The sequence below is a fragment of the Epinephelus lanceolatus genome, chromosome 16, assembly GCF_041903045.1.
Source record: "Epinephelus lanceolatus isolate andai-2023 chromosome 16, ASM4190304v1, whole genome shotgun sequence".
NCBI lineage: Eukaryota > Metazoa > Chordata > Actinopteri > Perciformes > Serranidae > Epinephelus > Epinephelus lanceolatus.
The window spans coordinates 24,719,415-24,737,299 of record NC_135749.1 but is presented as its reverse complement, the minus strand read 5'-3'; the positions used below and the strand labels follow the sequence as shown (position 1 = coordinate 24,737,299).

The 17,885-nt window shown below is 41.7% G+C and overlaps 1 protein-coding gene across 1 annotated transcript in view; it reads right to left on the bottom strand.

The window, feature by feature from the left end:
• Positions 1-1,948: 1,948 nt before the first annotated feature.
• Positions 1,949-17,885, bottom strand: part of LOC117263646 (dolichyl-diphosphooligosaccharide--protein glycosyltransferase subunit STT3B) — a 118,195-nt gene continuing 102,258 nt past the window's right edge. Inside the window, exons 10-16 of the mRNA XM_033637232.2 lie at positions 15,888-16,099; positions 13,296-13,483; positions 10,388-10,559; positions 9,692-9,865; positions 6,430-6,543; positions 3,996-4,202; positions 1,949-2,651 (exon numbers count right to left, since the gene is read on the bottom strand). Coding sequence (XP_033493123.1) covers positions 2,577-2,651; positions 3,996-4,202; positions 6,430-6,543; positions 9,692-9,865; positions 10,388-10,559; positions 13,296-13,483; positions 15,888-16,099 — 1,142 coding nt within the window. The 3' untranslated portion in view covers positions 1,949-2,576. The remainder of the gene's footprint in view (positions 2,652-3,995; positions 4,203-6,429; positions 6,544-9,691; positions 9,866-10,387; positions 10,560-13,295; positions 13,484-15,887; positions 16,100-17,885) is intronic.

The window sequence follows — 17,885 nt, the reverse complement described above, 5'->3', positions numbered from 1 at the left end:
CCCCTGACAGTGCCAGATGGAAACATTAGCTGTAACGTGTGCTGGCTCAGTGGAGCTAGGTGAGCTTGCAGTAGATGCATGCTTCCTTGTAGAGATGCTCGGATACCACTTTTTCCTTCCCGATACCAATTCCAATACCTGAACTTGCGTGCTAGTTGATACCACTGTGTAAAAAATAAAACAAAAAACAGCTGTATACTACAGTTTGTCTGTTCTTCTTTGCTTTGGGGAACTTGTCTTAATGCATCTTCATCTTCAGCAAAATTTGCTATGCAGACAACTGTTTAAGGCTGAATCCAAATGACTTTGCGGGCGCGTTCCCTCTGTGAGTCTGTCACTGCTGAAGACTGTCCAAATCCACATCTCATCCAGTCCACAAGGGGCCTCAACATCATGACTGTGTAAAACTATTACTGTATTATAACATAACACGAAACAAATAGGCCAAAAATAATATTAAACCACAATTTGACACAGAAATATGTAGAAGTCTAGGCTATAAAGGTAATCAAAATGCATTTCATTACTGCAGCCTCCCCTGTAAAAGCTGTGCAGTGTTATGCCAGAAACAAGTCTGAAACAGACTTGAGGCCCGTCTGTCAGTGGCGCACAGTCTCTGCCCTCGCAGCCTTTACGTGATGACAGTGAACACATCACAGTACATTCCACTGAAGTCCGTGGGGGCTCAGTCTGCAAGTCCAGAGGGTGGACATTTGGATTCAGCCTTACAACAGCAAAAAAGAAGTAGAGTTGCTCTGATACCTGATCAAGCTTTTTAGGAAGGATCGGAGTCATGTGTGATACTGGTATTGGAACAGAGCACCCTCTTCCTTCTGAGCGGTGACACAGCTGGCAGGTGTAGCTCAGTAGAAAGTAAATAGTTCCTACATACTTGTCACAACAAAGCCTATGGATTATCTTAAGTAACTAGGTCATGCTTTCTTCAATCAGACATTGCTGTTTAGTTTTTCAAATTCATTTTTTGTCGTTCTGAGCACCACAAGCTGAGTGCCATCTAGTTCCATTATATTGGAGAGAAGGCAGACGTCTGTACGGCTGATATCTCCAACACTCTGCAACTCACGTCATAACAATCTACAATGATAAACAGCAGCATAGGTAAGAGGATAAACATGTAGTTTTGATTTTGGGGTGAACTGTCCCTTTAATTTTACAGTGTGCTATGCAGTGTGGAATTAGGACACAGCTCTAATAAAGAACCATAAAGATGATCGTTAGTCCACCGTAGTCTCAGACAGCGATGGAGGTTTCGACCTTTCCTGACCTCAGTCGTCTCTTGTCTCAGTTTCAGTGCCTGTGTACTAACTTCCCCCCTTCACAGTTCACCCGTCTATTTCCAGACATCTCAAACATTTCCAGTTTCCAATGCCTCAGTCTGGTCGAAGCACCCAACCCGCTGTCGCATTGATACGTGATGAGCTGAAAGAAAAACGCTAACGGAGTAGACAGTCACAAATTTATCGAGGCGATGGTGACCAGCGATGAGGCACTAGGCTTTGCACGCTAAACTAGAGAGCTCCCTCTGCAGGAAGGGAGGCCTAATTTATTATCACTACTTTTTACACAGTCGCCCGCTCTCCGTCTTTAAAACCCTAGCAGCAGAAATGTACAATCTATGCAATTTATGAAAAAAAGGGGGAGGTGTGGAGGGGGGGGTGGCCATTGTAAAAATTCACATTCATTCTCCCAACAAAATCTCAAGCCCCTCTGTACAAGAATTATTGCATTCACTGTTCTATTTGCTGTCATACAAAAGAAAATTAACAAAACAATCACATAAAGAAATGAAAAGAAAAACTGACAACTGCATATTTAAAAATCACCACAATAATCCAATATATTATCATCCTTTTAGACTTATTCTTTACATATCATATTTACATATTAGGCCAATTTTTTTTTCTCTAAAGAATTTGTTGAAAAAGAAGGTCAGGGAGCCAGGCAGACATAAAGGAGAGGATGATGATAAAAAGGTTAATATTACAGATGGGCTGTGCCGAGACGGTGACGTTCCTCCATACCGCATACTGTCCTCTGTACACGTGTCAGGAACAAGTCCTCAAGCGTTCACTCCTGCGCGTCCTCTCCTCACTCTCAGTAATGAGTTCACATGTGCCATGGAGCAAGGTCGATGGGTCTTTGGTGCAAAATGTTCCTCTCGTTTCTCCCCCTTTCACCTCCTCACACCCCCGATCCCCGCACTGAGAAGCAGTTAATTAAACGTACCGCAAAAAATATTAAATCGACGCCGAAACAAGTAGAGCAGCCCTATGCCTCGCCGCACATTCAAGTACAAAAAACAAACAGGAAAAAAAAAAAAAAAACAGGAGAAAATAAGCAAGACAAAGGTCCTCAGGATAAAACGGACAACAGTTCTGGAGCTAGCCAGATATGAGACTTCTTCAACTTCCTCACCACACGGGGGCGCTCTTAATGAGACGCGCTTGAGACCAAGTGCCAGATAAACGGCCCCTGTGTTCTTCTTCATTGGTTGTTAGAGGTTTCTTCGCAGTTGTTTGTTTGCTTGTTTTCCTAGAAGAGTTCATCGTCACCATTTATTTTTTTTGTAGTTTCTTGCCTTTCCTCAGGGCAAGCTTGTTCTTGATGTGTCCTCGCTTCCTCTTGGCAGTCTGGACAGAGGGACAGACAAAAAAAAGATGAAGAAACCAACTATTCTCAAACTAAAAACATTTTCATCTCAAATTTACCGGATATAACTGAATGTAACCTCTTCCACTCCACAGGGTTTTAAATCCCACATGTCATACTAGACTGTCAGGGAGGGTGTTTAATAACGCTCTAAAGTTAAGCTAAACTTTGTTGAGTGAAAAACTGGCACGGCCATTTTCACAGGGGTTCCTCGACCTCTCACCTCAAGATACCTGAATGAAAATAGGTTCTACTGGTACCCATGAGTCTCTTCTTTACAGACATGCCCACTTTAAACTAGCCTCGTGCAGTTTTGGCCGTAAAAATGCACTTTTTCCCTCGTGTAGTACAAATGTGTTATTTTTGCCTGTTGTATTTGAATATTTCTGCATGCTGGAGTCCTTAAACAGTCTTGGAATAGCAGATATTGGATATGATTGGGAAGCTGAGACTCTTATAGACTCGATGAGCCCAGCTGTATTAATATGTGATGTTAGCCCCCACAGAAGCCATTTCATTGTAGTGAGACCATTTATCTGAAAAGGGACCTCACCGTATAAAATGAATTATTGTGACCTCTAGGATGATCAGCCACTAACTAGACACCTCAGGTATTCAGGGGACATATGGCTTTCATGGGTATACTGACAATGAGGGGATTTCGTGCTATCCAGTCACTAAAAAATGAAATATTTACAGAAATCACCAATTACCAGATCACAGCATGGATTTTTCTGTGGTGTTTATCAAGGTCTTGGTGTCTTAATGTGGTATTCTGGAGGGATTTTTGGATATTTTTATTTATTCTCAAGTGGAAAATGCTTTGAATTGGCACCAAATCTGTGTAACAAATGTAATCAAGCTACAAATTGCTGCAACAACTAATGAGACATAACTGAGCATGAGACTGGCCATCATATACCTCCATCATAAGGTTCTGAGCCCCTTTACGCTCTAAACATTAGAGGTTGGATAGGTGTCTGAACACAATGTTTCTTTCATATTTATGACTAATAAAACTTGACACACAGTGGAGGCCCCGGCCTGGGGGGTGGAACAGATTAAATGACTTATTTATCACTTTTGGCATCAAACAGAATCTACTGATATGATCTAACGACTGTGATGACTGAAAATAATGAATTTAGTGCCACAGAAATTGTTGACTCTGAGAGCTACTCTTCTTCAGTATTCTGTATATATAAACATGTATAAATTATGTACAATACTGATCTAACAAACTTATATTGGAGCATATATTCTGTTTCATTTGTAATATATTGAGCTGTTTATTACCATGCATTTTTATTTAAGTCTCCTCCTACCTTTTTAGAGGTGTACTTTTGTTTGGGCACTACACTGCGCAGCTTGTGGTCCAGCGGCTCCCTGTTGTCCAGGTTCTTGACCTTGTAGATCCGGACCAGCCAGTGCTCCGAGGTGAACGCCTCCTCCAGGTGCTTGAACTTGATGTCCTTGTTGCCGATCTCGGCATTGCGCGTTCGGTCGAAGCCAGGAGGCGTCCGGAAGTCCAGCTGGAGGATGGATAAAGTATTTGCTATCAGCTAACTGTGCATGTTGGGTAAAATGTCACTTAGAAAACGGCTTTTGGTTTAAGGAAATAGTTGGATTTGGGATATAAAGGAAAAATAAATAGAGTTAGATGAGAGGATGAATCCCACTTTCATGTCTGTATGTTGAATATGAAGCTACAGCCAGCAGCCATTAGCTTAGCTTAGCACAAAGACCGCAAACAAAGCGGTAAGAGCGAGCCTGGCTCTGTCTTAAACTGGCACATTTTTCATTTTTGCACAGTTTTAATACGAATTAATGAAACAAGATACAGAGAGACAAAGTTTCTCCCCTTTTGGTGGACCACCATGTGACCTTATTTTTAAAAAGTATGTGCAGTCATTACTGGCAAGAGACAAGTAATTTAGAATTACACATATGATGTCAATGTAAAGGATAATTTTGCAAGATAAGAAAGTCACAGTTTGTCACTTTCTTGACTTGACAGATCAGAGGATAGATCTTCCTTTCACTTCTCGGCTGATAAAAACACCAGGAGTCGCTGGATTAAACACATCAGGTAAGATAACGTTACATTTGTGCCTGGAACAAGTTAGATCAGTCTGTGATACCAATTTTTTACTTTGATTTTCAGTGTGAATTTGAATCCAGCCCTCAGCGGGTTGATGATTTTGGCTTCCACTGACTGTTGTTACGTCATTTTGTTTTTTAACATATTAAAGAAAGTACATCAGTAAAGATTTTCAACTTGAATAATTCGTTCATCAAGATCTGATGTGTGATTTAAGTGTTCCCTTCATGTTTCTGAGCAGTGTATTTGAGTGCTATCATTATATTTTCATCCCAGCCAACCGCAGTTTTATTAATTCAAAGAGATGCACACAAGGACAAACACAATTATAAAAGAAAACAAAAACATTTGATAGCCTTTTGATTACAGCACATCTGCCCTCTGTCAGCTTCCACAGTACACTTTGTATGAACCACTCACAACCTCTTGTTCCTATTATTCTACCCAAAGAGCTCTTACTGTGTCCTTCGCACATTTGCTTTGCCCTTGTCACCTCTATTCTCAAAGCTGCAGTCTCTACCTTTCCTCTGTTGTATTTTATCTCCTTTCTTTTCCATTCTCACTCTCCCTTTGTGTACTGTCTACAGAACAGCATCTCATTTATACCTTCGGGCTGCCTCAGAGGACACGGAGTGTGAAATATTAAATTATTATTAGTCACAATGGTTTATCTCTGGATTTGTATTTACTAGCACTGCTCAACCCGTCATTTAAATGTCAAGAGATAAATGAGTTTGTTTTTGGGGAGATATGAAGTCCACGGTACACACTTTCTATTCTGTACTGTATTATCCACTGTCAGTGTGATCCTTTAATCTCTACTCGCTGCTACAAACTGCATCCTCAACTATCTAGTTATCGTCTTTTTCCTGATGTCCTCTAAGCCTCTGCTTCCCCTTGTCACATCCTGTTTTTGTAAACCTAATCTACCCTCTCTACTCTATCTTTCTTTCTTCCCTCGCCGGGCTCACTCCCTCCTGTCCTCCATTTCCTTCTGTGCCATCTCTTTACCCTGAAACAGCGCTGTGAGCCACGCAGAGCTTTGGCCGTCTGTCTACGGATGGCGGCTGCACTGACTCTCCCATCTCCACTCAGTTGTTGGCCGAGCTGCATCTACAGCCGAGATGTAAGCACCTGGCATGAGGGATCCCTCTCATCTCTCCTCTGCTACCTGCCAGAAGTAGCGGTGGCACATTCGAAAGCCTCTGCCAATCCTTCATATTCCTCCTCCATCCTTTCCCCCCCAAACACCCCCCTCTCCGAACCTCAGGAGCTCCTCAAGGCGTCTCCTTGAATCCTCTCCTGCCTGTCTGTCAGCCAGCACCGCTTTTAAGATACAGTAGCAAGAAGTTTTACACCTTTGGTGGTGGCAGCTGCTTGTTATTCTCTCGTAAAGCTGCATAAAATATAGTACCCAGAGTTTTTAAATCTCTGGCAATGGCAGCTGCTTGTTACTTTCTGATCTTTGCACAAAGCTGGAACTCATTATTTATACCTACGAAGTGGATCATAACCCCCCGAAAATCTCTTTAAAATCAGAGTTTCTTGCTGGCCTGACCTGACCTGACCTGGAGATGAAAAAATGATGAAAGACCTGCAGAGCTGTTGAGATTTTTGGTGATGTTATTCTGCTAGACAGTGAAAGTGTCTCTCCTTGCCTGCATTTCACCAAATCGGTAATAGGACATCTTGTACATGAGGCAGTTGAGCAAAGTTGGTGAACCGGCCTTGTCCACTCTGAACTCTCCCTGAGGGGTGAAGTAGTCGCTCTCCTAAAGAAGACAAATATGAGAGGAAAGTCCAGAGAATGAGTTAGTGAAGTAACTAATTAGCACTCAATGACTAGAGGTGATGATAAAGGTAGATATGAATATGCTAACTGATGAGGCCCAAACTGGGCATGGTGGATGAAGATAAATGAATGTTATCACTAGTATCAATAAAAAAATACTGTGTCCACTTAAAAGAAGGCAGATTCGAAACAATACAACACAAGCTACAGTAAGAATTTGTTCCTTATTTTGCAGCACATTTATATCTGCTAGCTTAGAAGTGCCCTTTGCGTCTCCAGAGAAAGATAGTTGATTGCCGAGTCTCCCGGTTTGTCAAATCGCGACACCTTGAGTCGGTGGTTCGGACCAACTACCAACCCGAGGTGTCGGCATTTGACGACCTGGAGATGAGACTCAAAAATCAACTCTCTAGAGTGACATAGGGCAACTTTAATATCTGATATCAACCGAGTTCGTATCAGTTGTTGCCAGGTCTCGTGAGAGTGTAGCTGAGACAGAGACAGGTCTCGAACAAAGGTAATATTCTCCTGATTTGTCCGCCAGAAAAAATGCTATGTTCGTGTCAGAATGTTGGAACGAATTTACCCAGGATGTCGCCGCGTCCTGGGCTTAGTGCCGCCCAAGACGATTGTGATTGGTTTACAGAAATACAGACAATCCAGGTTATATTTTCCCTTAGTGCAGAATTATGATGGGTTCAGGCAGACCTCTCTCCAGTCCTGGTGCAGTGTGAGATTGGTCTGGCTATGTGAGGCTAGTTTAAAAATGACTTATTCATAACATAGAATGTGAAACAACAGCATGTGAATCTCTGATAAATACAAAAACAGAAACAAATGCAGTCTCAAAGGAATGGTTACACATTTTAAATACACTGTTTTCTGTTTTTGTATGTGTTAAAGGAGATGTACAATGTGTAATTTTTCATCTTTAGAAGAGCTTGCAGGTAGATTTTGAATTTTTTGAATTTGTACTAGTTGTTTCCAGTTTTTTTAGCCTCATATTTGCAGTCATGTCAAGTTTATTTATGATAACAAGCGTTATCTTGGGACATTATCATATAGAGCAGGTTTGGCATCATACTCTTTAATTTCCCCTATGAGCAAGCGCTTGCCGATGGCAGCTAAGAAAAACTTCCCTTTTGACAGGCAGAAACCTCGAACACAACCAGGCTCTTGGTGGGCGGCCATCTGCCGTGCAGATATGAGAGCGGTATCAAAATGTTCAGCTATTACTTTAAGTAACCAGGTTACAGGCGACTTGCTCCAGTAAGCTGATTTCTTAAACTTCATGTGATCACCAAACCTGGTTCTGTTATCCGAGTGGGGGATTAGAGACACATGGTTTCCTCAGATAGATTTCTCCTGGAGAAGACAGATTTCTTGGCCATGTGCACAGGTAGCAGGGTTTCTAACCTGCTTTTTACTTGTACTATCTCCCCACATGCACATACTTTCGTACTTTATACTTCATACTGTGAACTTCTGCACATCTCTGGTAAATATCTTGCACAAATTTTCTTATATTATTTCATATTTTCTACTGTAAACTCTATTTTATATTTTGTCTCTTGACTTTCTCACTGTATTTTGTTGTTAAAACTATTCATTTCAAGATAATGACTTCATACAAAAATACAGATGATATCAACAGGATTCACAGTCAAGAGAAAAAACACAAAAGGAAAAGAAAAGGCAGCCATAAGGAAGCACCCTGGCACCTCGATAAATCTTGGATATACACGTGCATACATATTCATATACAACACATATGCATATTCATATTCACATATAATACATTACAATACATACATACATACACATCCTGTCCCCTCGTACCCTTCCCCCCCTCGAGAATGTTGCACCTCTTATGTGAACCAGAAAAATTTGCCATATTTGGCTTGTTTAGCTTGGAACATTATTCACCCTGGCATCATATTTTCAAAGGCAGCAGTCTCTGTCATGAGTTTAAGCCACTCTGTAAACTCCGGCTTATGTGGGCTCTTCCAGTTGCGTAAAATAAGCCTGGCCGCGACAATAAAACCTGTTACTGTCTCATTACACCCTACTGCTGCTGTTGGCTATATTGTATGTCATTTTCAGTAAATATAAAATGTTACAAATAAAATTTCTGTTTAAAAATACAAACATAGGACGACAGCAAGTAGGGCTACTCACCAATCTTTTAAGTGGTTACATCTTAAGTTTAATGTCGAGTGCACAGCTGATAGGTCCCGCGGGTTGTTAACATGACGTAACAGAAGTGCATATTTAATGGATTCAGTGTGGACAGAGATGCACTTGCTTGCTTGCTGTTAGGACTCAGTGTTCTGCCTACATATTCTCAGAGAGACATATTTTTACCGGACTTAATGAGCGGAGAGATTTAAATATGTCAGACTTACACTGATTCTCCTGGTCAAATACCGGATAATGGAAACCCTGAGTGGAGCAGTGCTGATGATAAAGCTGCTTACTGTGTGTGTTTGAGAGAGACGGGGAGATGAAGAGAGTGGAGGAGAAGGTGGAAGATGGACTGTGGCTTAATGTTTCTGTAAGTTATTAATAACTTACTCAGAATGCTAGTTTGTCACTTAATTACCTACACACCCACAACACACCATATTTTCTAACAAGCTTACCCAAACTGCCCGCAGGAGCTTCGGGATGTGGTTTGACCCACACATCACAAAACAGTAGCCTATGAATGTCTACATTTCTACGCAGGTTTACAGTAACCAGGATGTAAATGTAAATGCATATTCTAGTGTCCCTGAATAATCTGGTTTTCTGAGTGCATGTGAACCTACTGAGTGTGTTTGTGTGGCTATACGCTGACTATTCAAGCCAGACAATAAAAGAATAAGTAAAATGGGGATGAATGTAAAAATCTGAATGTGACATTTTTCTGCATTGACAGTAGGTTACTATTCAGGCTGTGCCTCCAGTCCCGGATAACATGCCATGAACGCACCACAGTGGGCTAAACAGAGTCTGTCCTTGAGCATCATTATAAAGAGAGAGGGTGTGAGAGTGAAGAGGAAACATTGATTTCACTGCTGTGTGTAAGTGCTTGCTACAAGATTTCCTGGAGAACAGCTGCAGTGACGAGCAGGTCTCACACTCACCCTGATGTCCTTGGGGTGCTCTCCCTCCGCTATCCTCACCATCCACAGGAACTTGTTTATATCATCTCCTGAATAACCGATCACACCTCCGAATATGATCAGCACGTAGTCCACATCCAGTGACCTCATGATTTTGTACGCCGCGCTCTCGTTGGACGACATGGCTTTGCCCACCTAAAAACAACAGGGGAGAGTGACGAGCTGTGCTTTAATTAGAGTTTCCTGTTTCACAAGACGCCATGCTTCGACACAGCAGTGGGAAAAAACAGGAATTATTAAACAGACATCCATCTTGTACTCTCTGTAATTACATTTCCTGCGGACAGATGCTGAAGAGACAACAGGCAGCAGGTAGAAAGCAAGAGAGAAGAAAGCTAGAGGGCTTTATCAGACTTAACTAAAAGACAAAACATTCTTCTACATTTGGCAGCAGAGAGAGCAAAAAACATAAATCAAACCCACAGCATCTGACAGCAATTAACTGCAATCCCCCTACAGTGTAAATTCAATGGGAAAAGTTTAAGCAAATAAGATTATCTGGCTTGTTGGAAGGAGCGGTTTTATACTACTGTATGTGGCAATTACATAAGAAATTCACTGAAGACTGGAGGAAATCTTTTGTTTTCTGTATGAGCATGAATCAAAACAGGAAGAGATGCAGAAGAGAGACATGAGAGAAACAGACAGAAGGCTCACCAGCGCTATGTGACTGTTGTTCCATGTGTTATTATCTACTAGCGTGGTCCTGTTGGCCATGCCGGCTATCTGGTACCCGTAGTCCCACCACGACATGACACGTGCATGCTCGTCCGTGTTCTGCCTCAGCCAGTAGTAGGCCTCCCTGAAGTCATCCAGGATGTTACGCGTCCTAACGGGGAAAATAAGGTTGACAGGTAACAGCGTTGACAGGCATATGGCTGCGGAGGCTATTAATATTTCAGCTAAGACTTTGAATCAGAAGGGCAATGACAGCTGAAAATAGACCATCCATGCATAATAAACCGAGGGTTAAAAAACACCTCATACTTTGAACGCTCGTGTCCTAAATTTACCTCAAGGAGCAGCAGCAGACATAAAGCCAAGGAACCAATTAACTGTAGGTATGCTAATCATGTTATATCTGTGAGAGTGTGTGCATTTATGCGTGAGTGTGTGGGTGTATATATGCGAGAGAAAAAGGAGCAGAGTGACAGCCACGCTGCTCCCAGTAGCACAGCTAAAACCATTGTCTGAGAGCTGCTGTGGCTCCATTAATATATGTATGAGGACTTGCGTCTACCATTTAGTCTTAGCCTTCAATATTTCCTCCCTAATGCTTAAAGAGAATAATTATGCCTGTAAAGAATCTCAGAGAGAATAATATATCAGCTTTTTGTAAATTCTGAGATGGTTCGCAGATGTTTTCATTGACCTAGAAACACAAAGTTAAGCAATCATATTAAAGCTTATAGGTACACATATCAATATTTCCACAAACCTCTTATGAAATATACATGTGCTCCCTCCGTCCTGCCGCTCTGTGTGCTCCTCCATACTCACACACATGCGCTCATTTGCATGCAAGGTTGTGCAATCCATTCTCCTGCATTATGAACTATTACTTGAGACTTTGCCTGGCTCCTTGCGGTTATTTAACATCTATTAACCAGGGTTTCTACAGCACGAAGCATGCTGGATTTAAGACTTTTTAATACTTTTTTAAATGCCACTCGTAATGTAATTTAAAACCAATTTTACAATGATTGAAAGGAAAGGAAAAAAAGACATGAACCGACATCAATTACTTAGGGTGAGGGGCAATTTTGGCCAAATGTTTATTGTAATATAAAATGTGACCTTTTTTTGTCTCGAGTCAGGGACAAGTGTAGAGTAAAACCAGCAAATATGTGACTTTGCAGGCAAGTTTTCTTGGTGATTTTGCAGGCCATTTCCAAACCACCCCCTGCTTCCACTGTTTCCACATTAATGCAAAGGGTCCACCACATTGAGTGTCATCCCAAACCAACTTATGAGGAGGGGAAGTGTGTTATTAAATCCTCCAACAGCACAACTGCATCAATGCTGACCTCCTGACCATGTGCAAGGCCCTATTGTGTTCGCCATGGAAGATGCTCTGTACAAATTAAGTTCAATTTGACTGCCCTTACCAAGGTAAACTACTTAAAGTAAAGCCCTTTTTATACAGGAATTGTGTAAATTTGCAGGAAAGCCCAAACATTGTTTTTTCAGCATTGGCAGTATAAAAACAAATCGGGGAGTGTAGCAAAATGCCGCCTACCTACTTTTGTTCATACAGAATGTGCCTTTTTTGGGGCAATGGGGGGCGTGAGCAAGTAACAAAACGTGTAGCTCAGTGTGTGACGTAAACAGTGACGTGAGAGGGAAGCCGCGGCTGGTCAGTCCTTCGGCGATTCTCTCATAAGTTGGCCTGTCCTTCACTGTTCCCGTCACTTGACGGTTAATGGCCTCTTCATTTGCGAGGACAAGGAGGGCACACAATTCCTTGTCTTCTCAGCTGCTCATCTTTACAGTGTCTGTCAGGTTTGCGTTTCCCTCTTGCTACTAGCTGCTCGCTAATTCCTGCTATCAGCTGTTTCCTGTTTATCCACCACCAGTGGCTCGCACGTGTGATGTCATCAACAGCTCCTCCCACAAGTCATCAACAGCCCCTCCCATGGCGGAAGGGCATCTCGTTCTTTTTAAACCAAAAAGGTTCCGTCTATGAGGCGGAAAATTAGGCACCTCAGATCACCTCGCCAATCCGGCTCTGTGTGTCCAAACACTCGCAGCCTGCCGGCAAAACGGCCCAACATTCGCCGAAAATCTGGCAGTGTAAAAGAGGCTTAAGATATGCATTTAATATTGTCATACAGACATTAACAACTTTAAGGTTACACTGTATTTAGGATAAAACATACCCTTCTCTAGTCTCCTGAAAACAGTTGTATGCATTTGGTTTAAAGTGTTATGAAATCATTTTGTATATTCACAGGAACTATTCATTTATTCATTGTTATTTATTTATTCATCAAGTTATTTATTTCTTTTAATAACAAATGGATATAATGCAAAAATTCAGGTAAACAACAGCAGCACATACATATCAAGTAAAAGTACTACAAATACATAAGGAGAACGTAAAATGGGAATAAGCTTTCATTTTCTTCATGGTTATGAATTGGTATGACAGTTCCTCTTTCCGCCACAGAGAGAGACGTTTGTCCAAAAGCTCGCAGCTGTACTTAAACCCTACACCCCGATGAAGGGTGCTTCATTCAGCTGTGAAGGTGACTACAAATGGAGTTACACTCAGCGAAGGAGTGGGAGTGGATAGGGTCTGGTTTTGGAAAAGCCCTGTGTTTCTCACTCTGCATGTGGGATTCTGCTGCCTTGATTCCCATCATGCCGGGTTTGAAGGACTTTTTGCATAAAATACATCAAGCCTCGTATGATAAAATCCTACTTTTCCCATGTCTTAGCATTTTTTAAGACTTTTTAAAAGATACCACTTAAGGCCTTATTTTTAGATGAATGAATTCAGTGCTTGTAACACTTCAGCTGTAATGTTATTAACACCTTGCAGCCAAAGTGTGTGTGCACTTACCCATCATGGTTGTACGAGGCAAGCACCACGCTGGGACTGGAGTAGGCGTTGCTGGTGACCCAGGTGCAGTGCACGGCGAACATCATCAGCAGCATCAACATGAGCATGGTGACGATGGACTTGATGTTCGGACCCAGACCTTCCTCTGCCTTCTCCTGCTCTGACACATGTTTGCGCACCTTGCCGGCCTGCAGGGGGAGACAAATGCTATTATGATGGATGGCAGAGTCTGTGGCATTCCAGGGAGATGAATTATTTAGTGGAATAAATTATTGAATGGACTAATTGAGCAAAGTATCTTACAGCATCCTCAAGTTTTCTGTAGTGTGTGATGCATCACTGAGGACTGTGAGATGAACCCTGTGATGAGTTAATATCGCTTCACACTTGCAGCAGAGAATTGTTAAGGCTATAAAAACTCTGTAGAGGAGGAAATCTGCATAATGTGAATATTTTTCTTTACCAGCATCTCCAATTACTGGCTCTGACACCTCAAATGTGTCTGGAAGTGAGTGAGGATAGCTGTTTTAAAGCTGCGTACAATGCACCTTACTACTGGAATGAACTGCAAAACAAACTGTTACTGACTCCAATTTCACAGAGGGACTGCAAACCTGTACTCGCTGATATTGTTAATAATATCTGTGACTGTTTTAATTAGAGTGTATATTTGTGTGTGTGTGTGTGTGTGTGTGTACCATCTTGTTGTCATGTGATCTGTATATATACACTTTCTTTCAACGTCTGTCTTGTAAAGTCATCTTAATCTTGAAGAGACTTCCTGAGTAAGTAAAGGTTCACAAACTATAACTAACATAGGGGACAAAAATGGTTAGCAAACATCGCCTTTAACACTTAACTGCTCCATGAACATGATAGGCTGATGAGTTGCTGACAGTGGAAATGACTGTCTGTCTTACATGGACCCCTGTAGAATTTTGCCTGTAAATATCATATAATATAAGGCTGCCCCCTGAAAGTCAAACATCTGAATCATCAGTCGGAGACACCTCAGCTGACTCGACTTGAGATTCTTCTTTTAAATGTCAATCAGTGTGCCGTGTACCTCTGGGCATGTTTTGGTCCCCTGAATTAGCTGCAGAGTGAGCACTCCTCGCTTTCACTCAGCTCTATGGTACAGACAGCTGCAGACACAAACCCCGGGTGAGTCTGAGTGAGATAGCTTTGCCCCGGTCAGCCTTCAGGTCAGTTATGTTCTGCCTTTTCTTTAGAAGTGCTGAATTTACAGCTCACAACAACTGAATACAATACAGCTCTGGCTTTGTTTGATATATAATGTAGGCAAAAAATGTTGCACATTTCAATCTGCGTTAGCGTCGTTAAAACTTATTAGCTCAGAGGGCTAACTTGGCTCGTTTACTGTATTATGTGGATGTTACAGTGACCCTGAACTTCCCGTTGAACCCCTAATAATTAAGTATTCATAATGAACAGCCAAATCTGATCCACGGACATAATTCTGAGTCTGGTACGGCCTGGATATAATGTTGATATCTAATAATTATAAAAAATAAAAATAAATCCTATGTACGAAAACATGCAACAGTCTGCCAACACATATTAGAGACTGTGACACATATCATTCATTTAAAACTAACTTAAAATCATAGCTAAAAGATAATCAAGTGTGTGACGATACTCTGACTGACTGAAAACCTGTAGCGTGCTTTGTTTATATTCTTTATGTGTTGCTGTCCTTGTTTTAAAATATTTATGTGTTCTTGTGAAATATGCTCTATGGTTTTGCAGGTCCTGTTTTAATGTATTTATTATATATATATATAATATAATGTATATATTTATTATAACTGCCCTGCCTTTCACTCCCCCTCTAACTTTAAACTGTATAAACACATAAACCTTTGCAGGATCTTCTTTTTTCAAAACCTGCATTGTTAATATCTGCTTGCAGACTTCTACCCCTCTATTACTGGTACACTGCTACTCTTTACAACATGTTTTTACCGACACCTATCAACAGAAATGTGCGTCACAATTTTTATCAGATTGTGTGAGATGTTTATGCAGCCTGTGTTAATGGCGCAGCTTTTAAGCACAGTCAAAATGTCCATCTCTCCATTTTTTTTCCCCCACCAGTGCAGGGCAGCGAGTATATGTAATGAGACCTGTCACCATACACAGACTTTCAACGTCGCTGTCTTGATGTTCAAAAACTGAAATGAAATGTGTCATTTTTGAAGCATTTGTCAACTTCACAAAATTGTTACACCGGCTAAAATGTTACTTCTGCAAAAGTTTCAAACGGATGGCTATTTGTGGGTAGCATATTAAATACTGTGATTATTACAAGGTGGCCTGGAATAGACAAAGCCACAGTTGAGAGCAGTCAGATCAACAAAGTGAGACAGCTAAAATTATGGCAACAGCATCAAACAGTTGCAGCTGAATCACAGTTGAATCACAGTCAACCCAAACTGGCGAGCTGAACTTGTGGGGAAGCTGATGAATAATAAATCCAAACTGTAAAGGTGTGTTAAATCAACAAGGAACTATCTCTGTGACTTTTCTCGTTTGATGTGTGTTTCCACAATCATTCTGTCCTGGCGTGACCTTGTCATAAAGATTCCCAGAATTCCTCTTGTCGTCCTCGTCGCTGCTGTCTTCCGCAGGGGGTTTCTCCCTCTTTGTGTCATCTCCCATGTAATGCTCAAAGACGCTGGAGAAAGCCACGGCAGACAGCATGCACACCACCGGAGTCAGTGTCAGCATCAGACGCACCATCACGCCGGCGAAATAGACAGCACTGATGGCATACAGGGCCACTGGAAGGAAAGAGAAAAAGAAGGAGGTGGGTGGGAGGAGGAGGAGGAGGTGGGGAGAGAGGGAGAACAAAGCAGACAAAGGTCAGACAAGGAGAAAGACGGTGTGAATGTAAAGGACAGACAGGAAATGGGGCGGTGTGTGTGAGAAGGCGATAAAGACATGAAAAAGAGAAATTGAGTTGTAACGCAGCATAATCAGTCTACGTTGGCTCTGCAGAGCTCAAACTCTGAATTGGAGAGAGTGCTGGCTGCCTCCTGTCCTTGAAAAGTGCCGACCTGGCTCAACAGGTGCATGGCTAATCAATAGCTGTAATTGGCTGATTAAGTCTGAGGGAGAAACGGGCTGCTGAAGGACTGTTTGCAGCGCTCAAAGGTCCTCTGTCCTTGATCTTGGCTGTCTTACTCTGTAAACATAAAAGTTTTGTTTGAGCTGTTTTTCCGAGTCGCCCTCAATGTTTTTCTTTCAGGCAGACGGAGAGCTGAGAGTGCATCACAATACTGGAGACAGAGGAGATACTGTACTGACGAGGATGTTTCCTAAAGCAGGAGGCATTCGATCTGATCCTGGAATGAGACTCCTGATCACTGCGCTGCCTGTTTTCAGTTTTATTTGACTTATAATATACTATTTATAATTTATGCACTGTAACCACTGTTCATAGTTAAAGCTGGGAGAAAATCGAATATCGATATATTTAAATGCTTCAATGTCAATATTCTGACAGTTTTGCGGGGTTGACTATTGGTGCTTTAAGGGAAGTGATGAGGGAGGATCAGTGGGAGGCGGCGCTGAAATTCATACACACCTCTTCCCCCTGCGCTAGGCATAGCTTGATTCAGCTTAAAATCCGTCTAAGAGTACACTGGACCAGGGCCAAACTGGCCGAGACTTTTCCTGATATTGACCCCTCTTGTCCCTGTTGTAAAAGTCAACCAGCTGATCATATGCACATGTTCTGGTCCTGCCCACACCTTAGAACATTTTGGGCAGACATTTTTCGGGCTTACTCCACAATATGTGGTGTTAGCATCCCTCCAAACCCAATATGTGCCATTTTTGGCTTTACGGATGTAACTCGATCTCTTAAAGGCAAATCCCATATTATCATTGCTTTCACCTCTCTGCTTGCTAGACGTCAGATACTTCTCTTGTGGAAGGAACAAAGACCCCCCACATTCAACAGATGGATTAGAAACACCATGTCATTTCTGAAACTGGAAAAAATCAGATACACTCTGAAAGGTTTGAGAGAACCTGGACCCCCTTTCCTGATGTACTACAAGAGCATACAAAGCTCACTACAAGAAAAAGACTAGATGGCAACCCTCCCACCCTATGCAAGATTGTCAGTTATTGTTTGTAAGCATGCTCACCAGCAAAAGTGAACATAAAAGCCAACCCCAGATTCACTCTTGCTTGGCATTTCACCTTGCTATATTTGTGGGGTTTTTTTGGGGCGCTGTGGTCTGGCCCCTGGTCGCTATCGTTTTATAAAACCCTGACCTCACCTGAGTGATGTGAGGGTACATGCCCATAAACGTCCTGAACACAGAAAATAAGAGGGAAAAAAAAGAAAATACAGGCAGAGGGCAGAGAGAGGGATTACTACTGTATGAGTCTATACATTGTTTTTTTAAGAAAAATCCTGCATAGTATATCTTTAATAACAGAATAGAATAAATCATGATGATCAACTATAAATGTTGGTAAAACAAAAAGAGCTAAATAAAAAATAATAGTTATGATGATATTAGAATAAGTATAAATCTAAAATAAAACCACAGC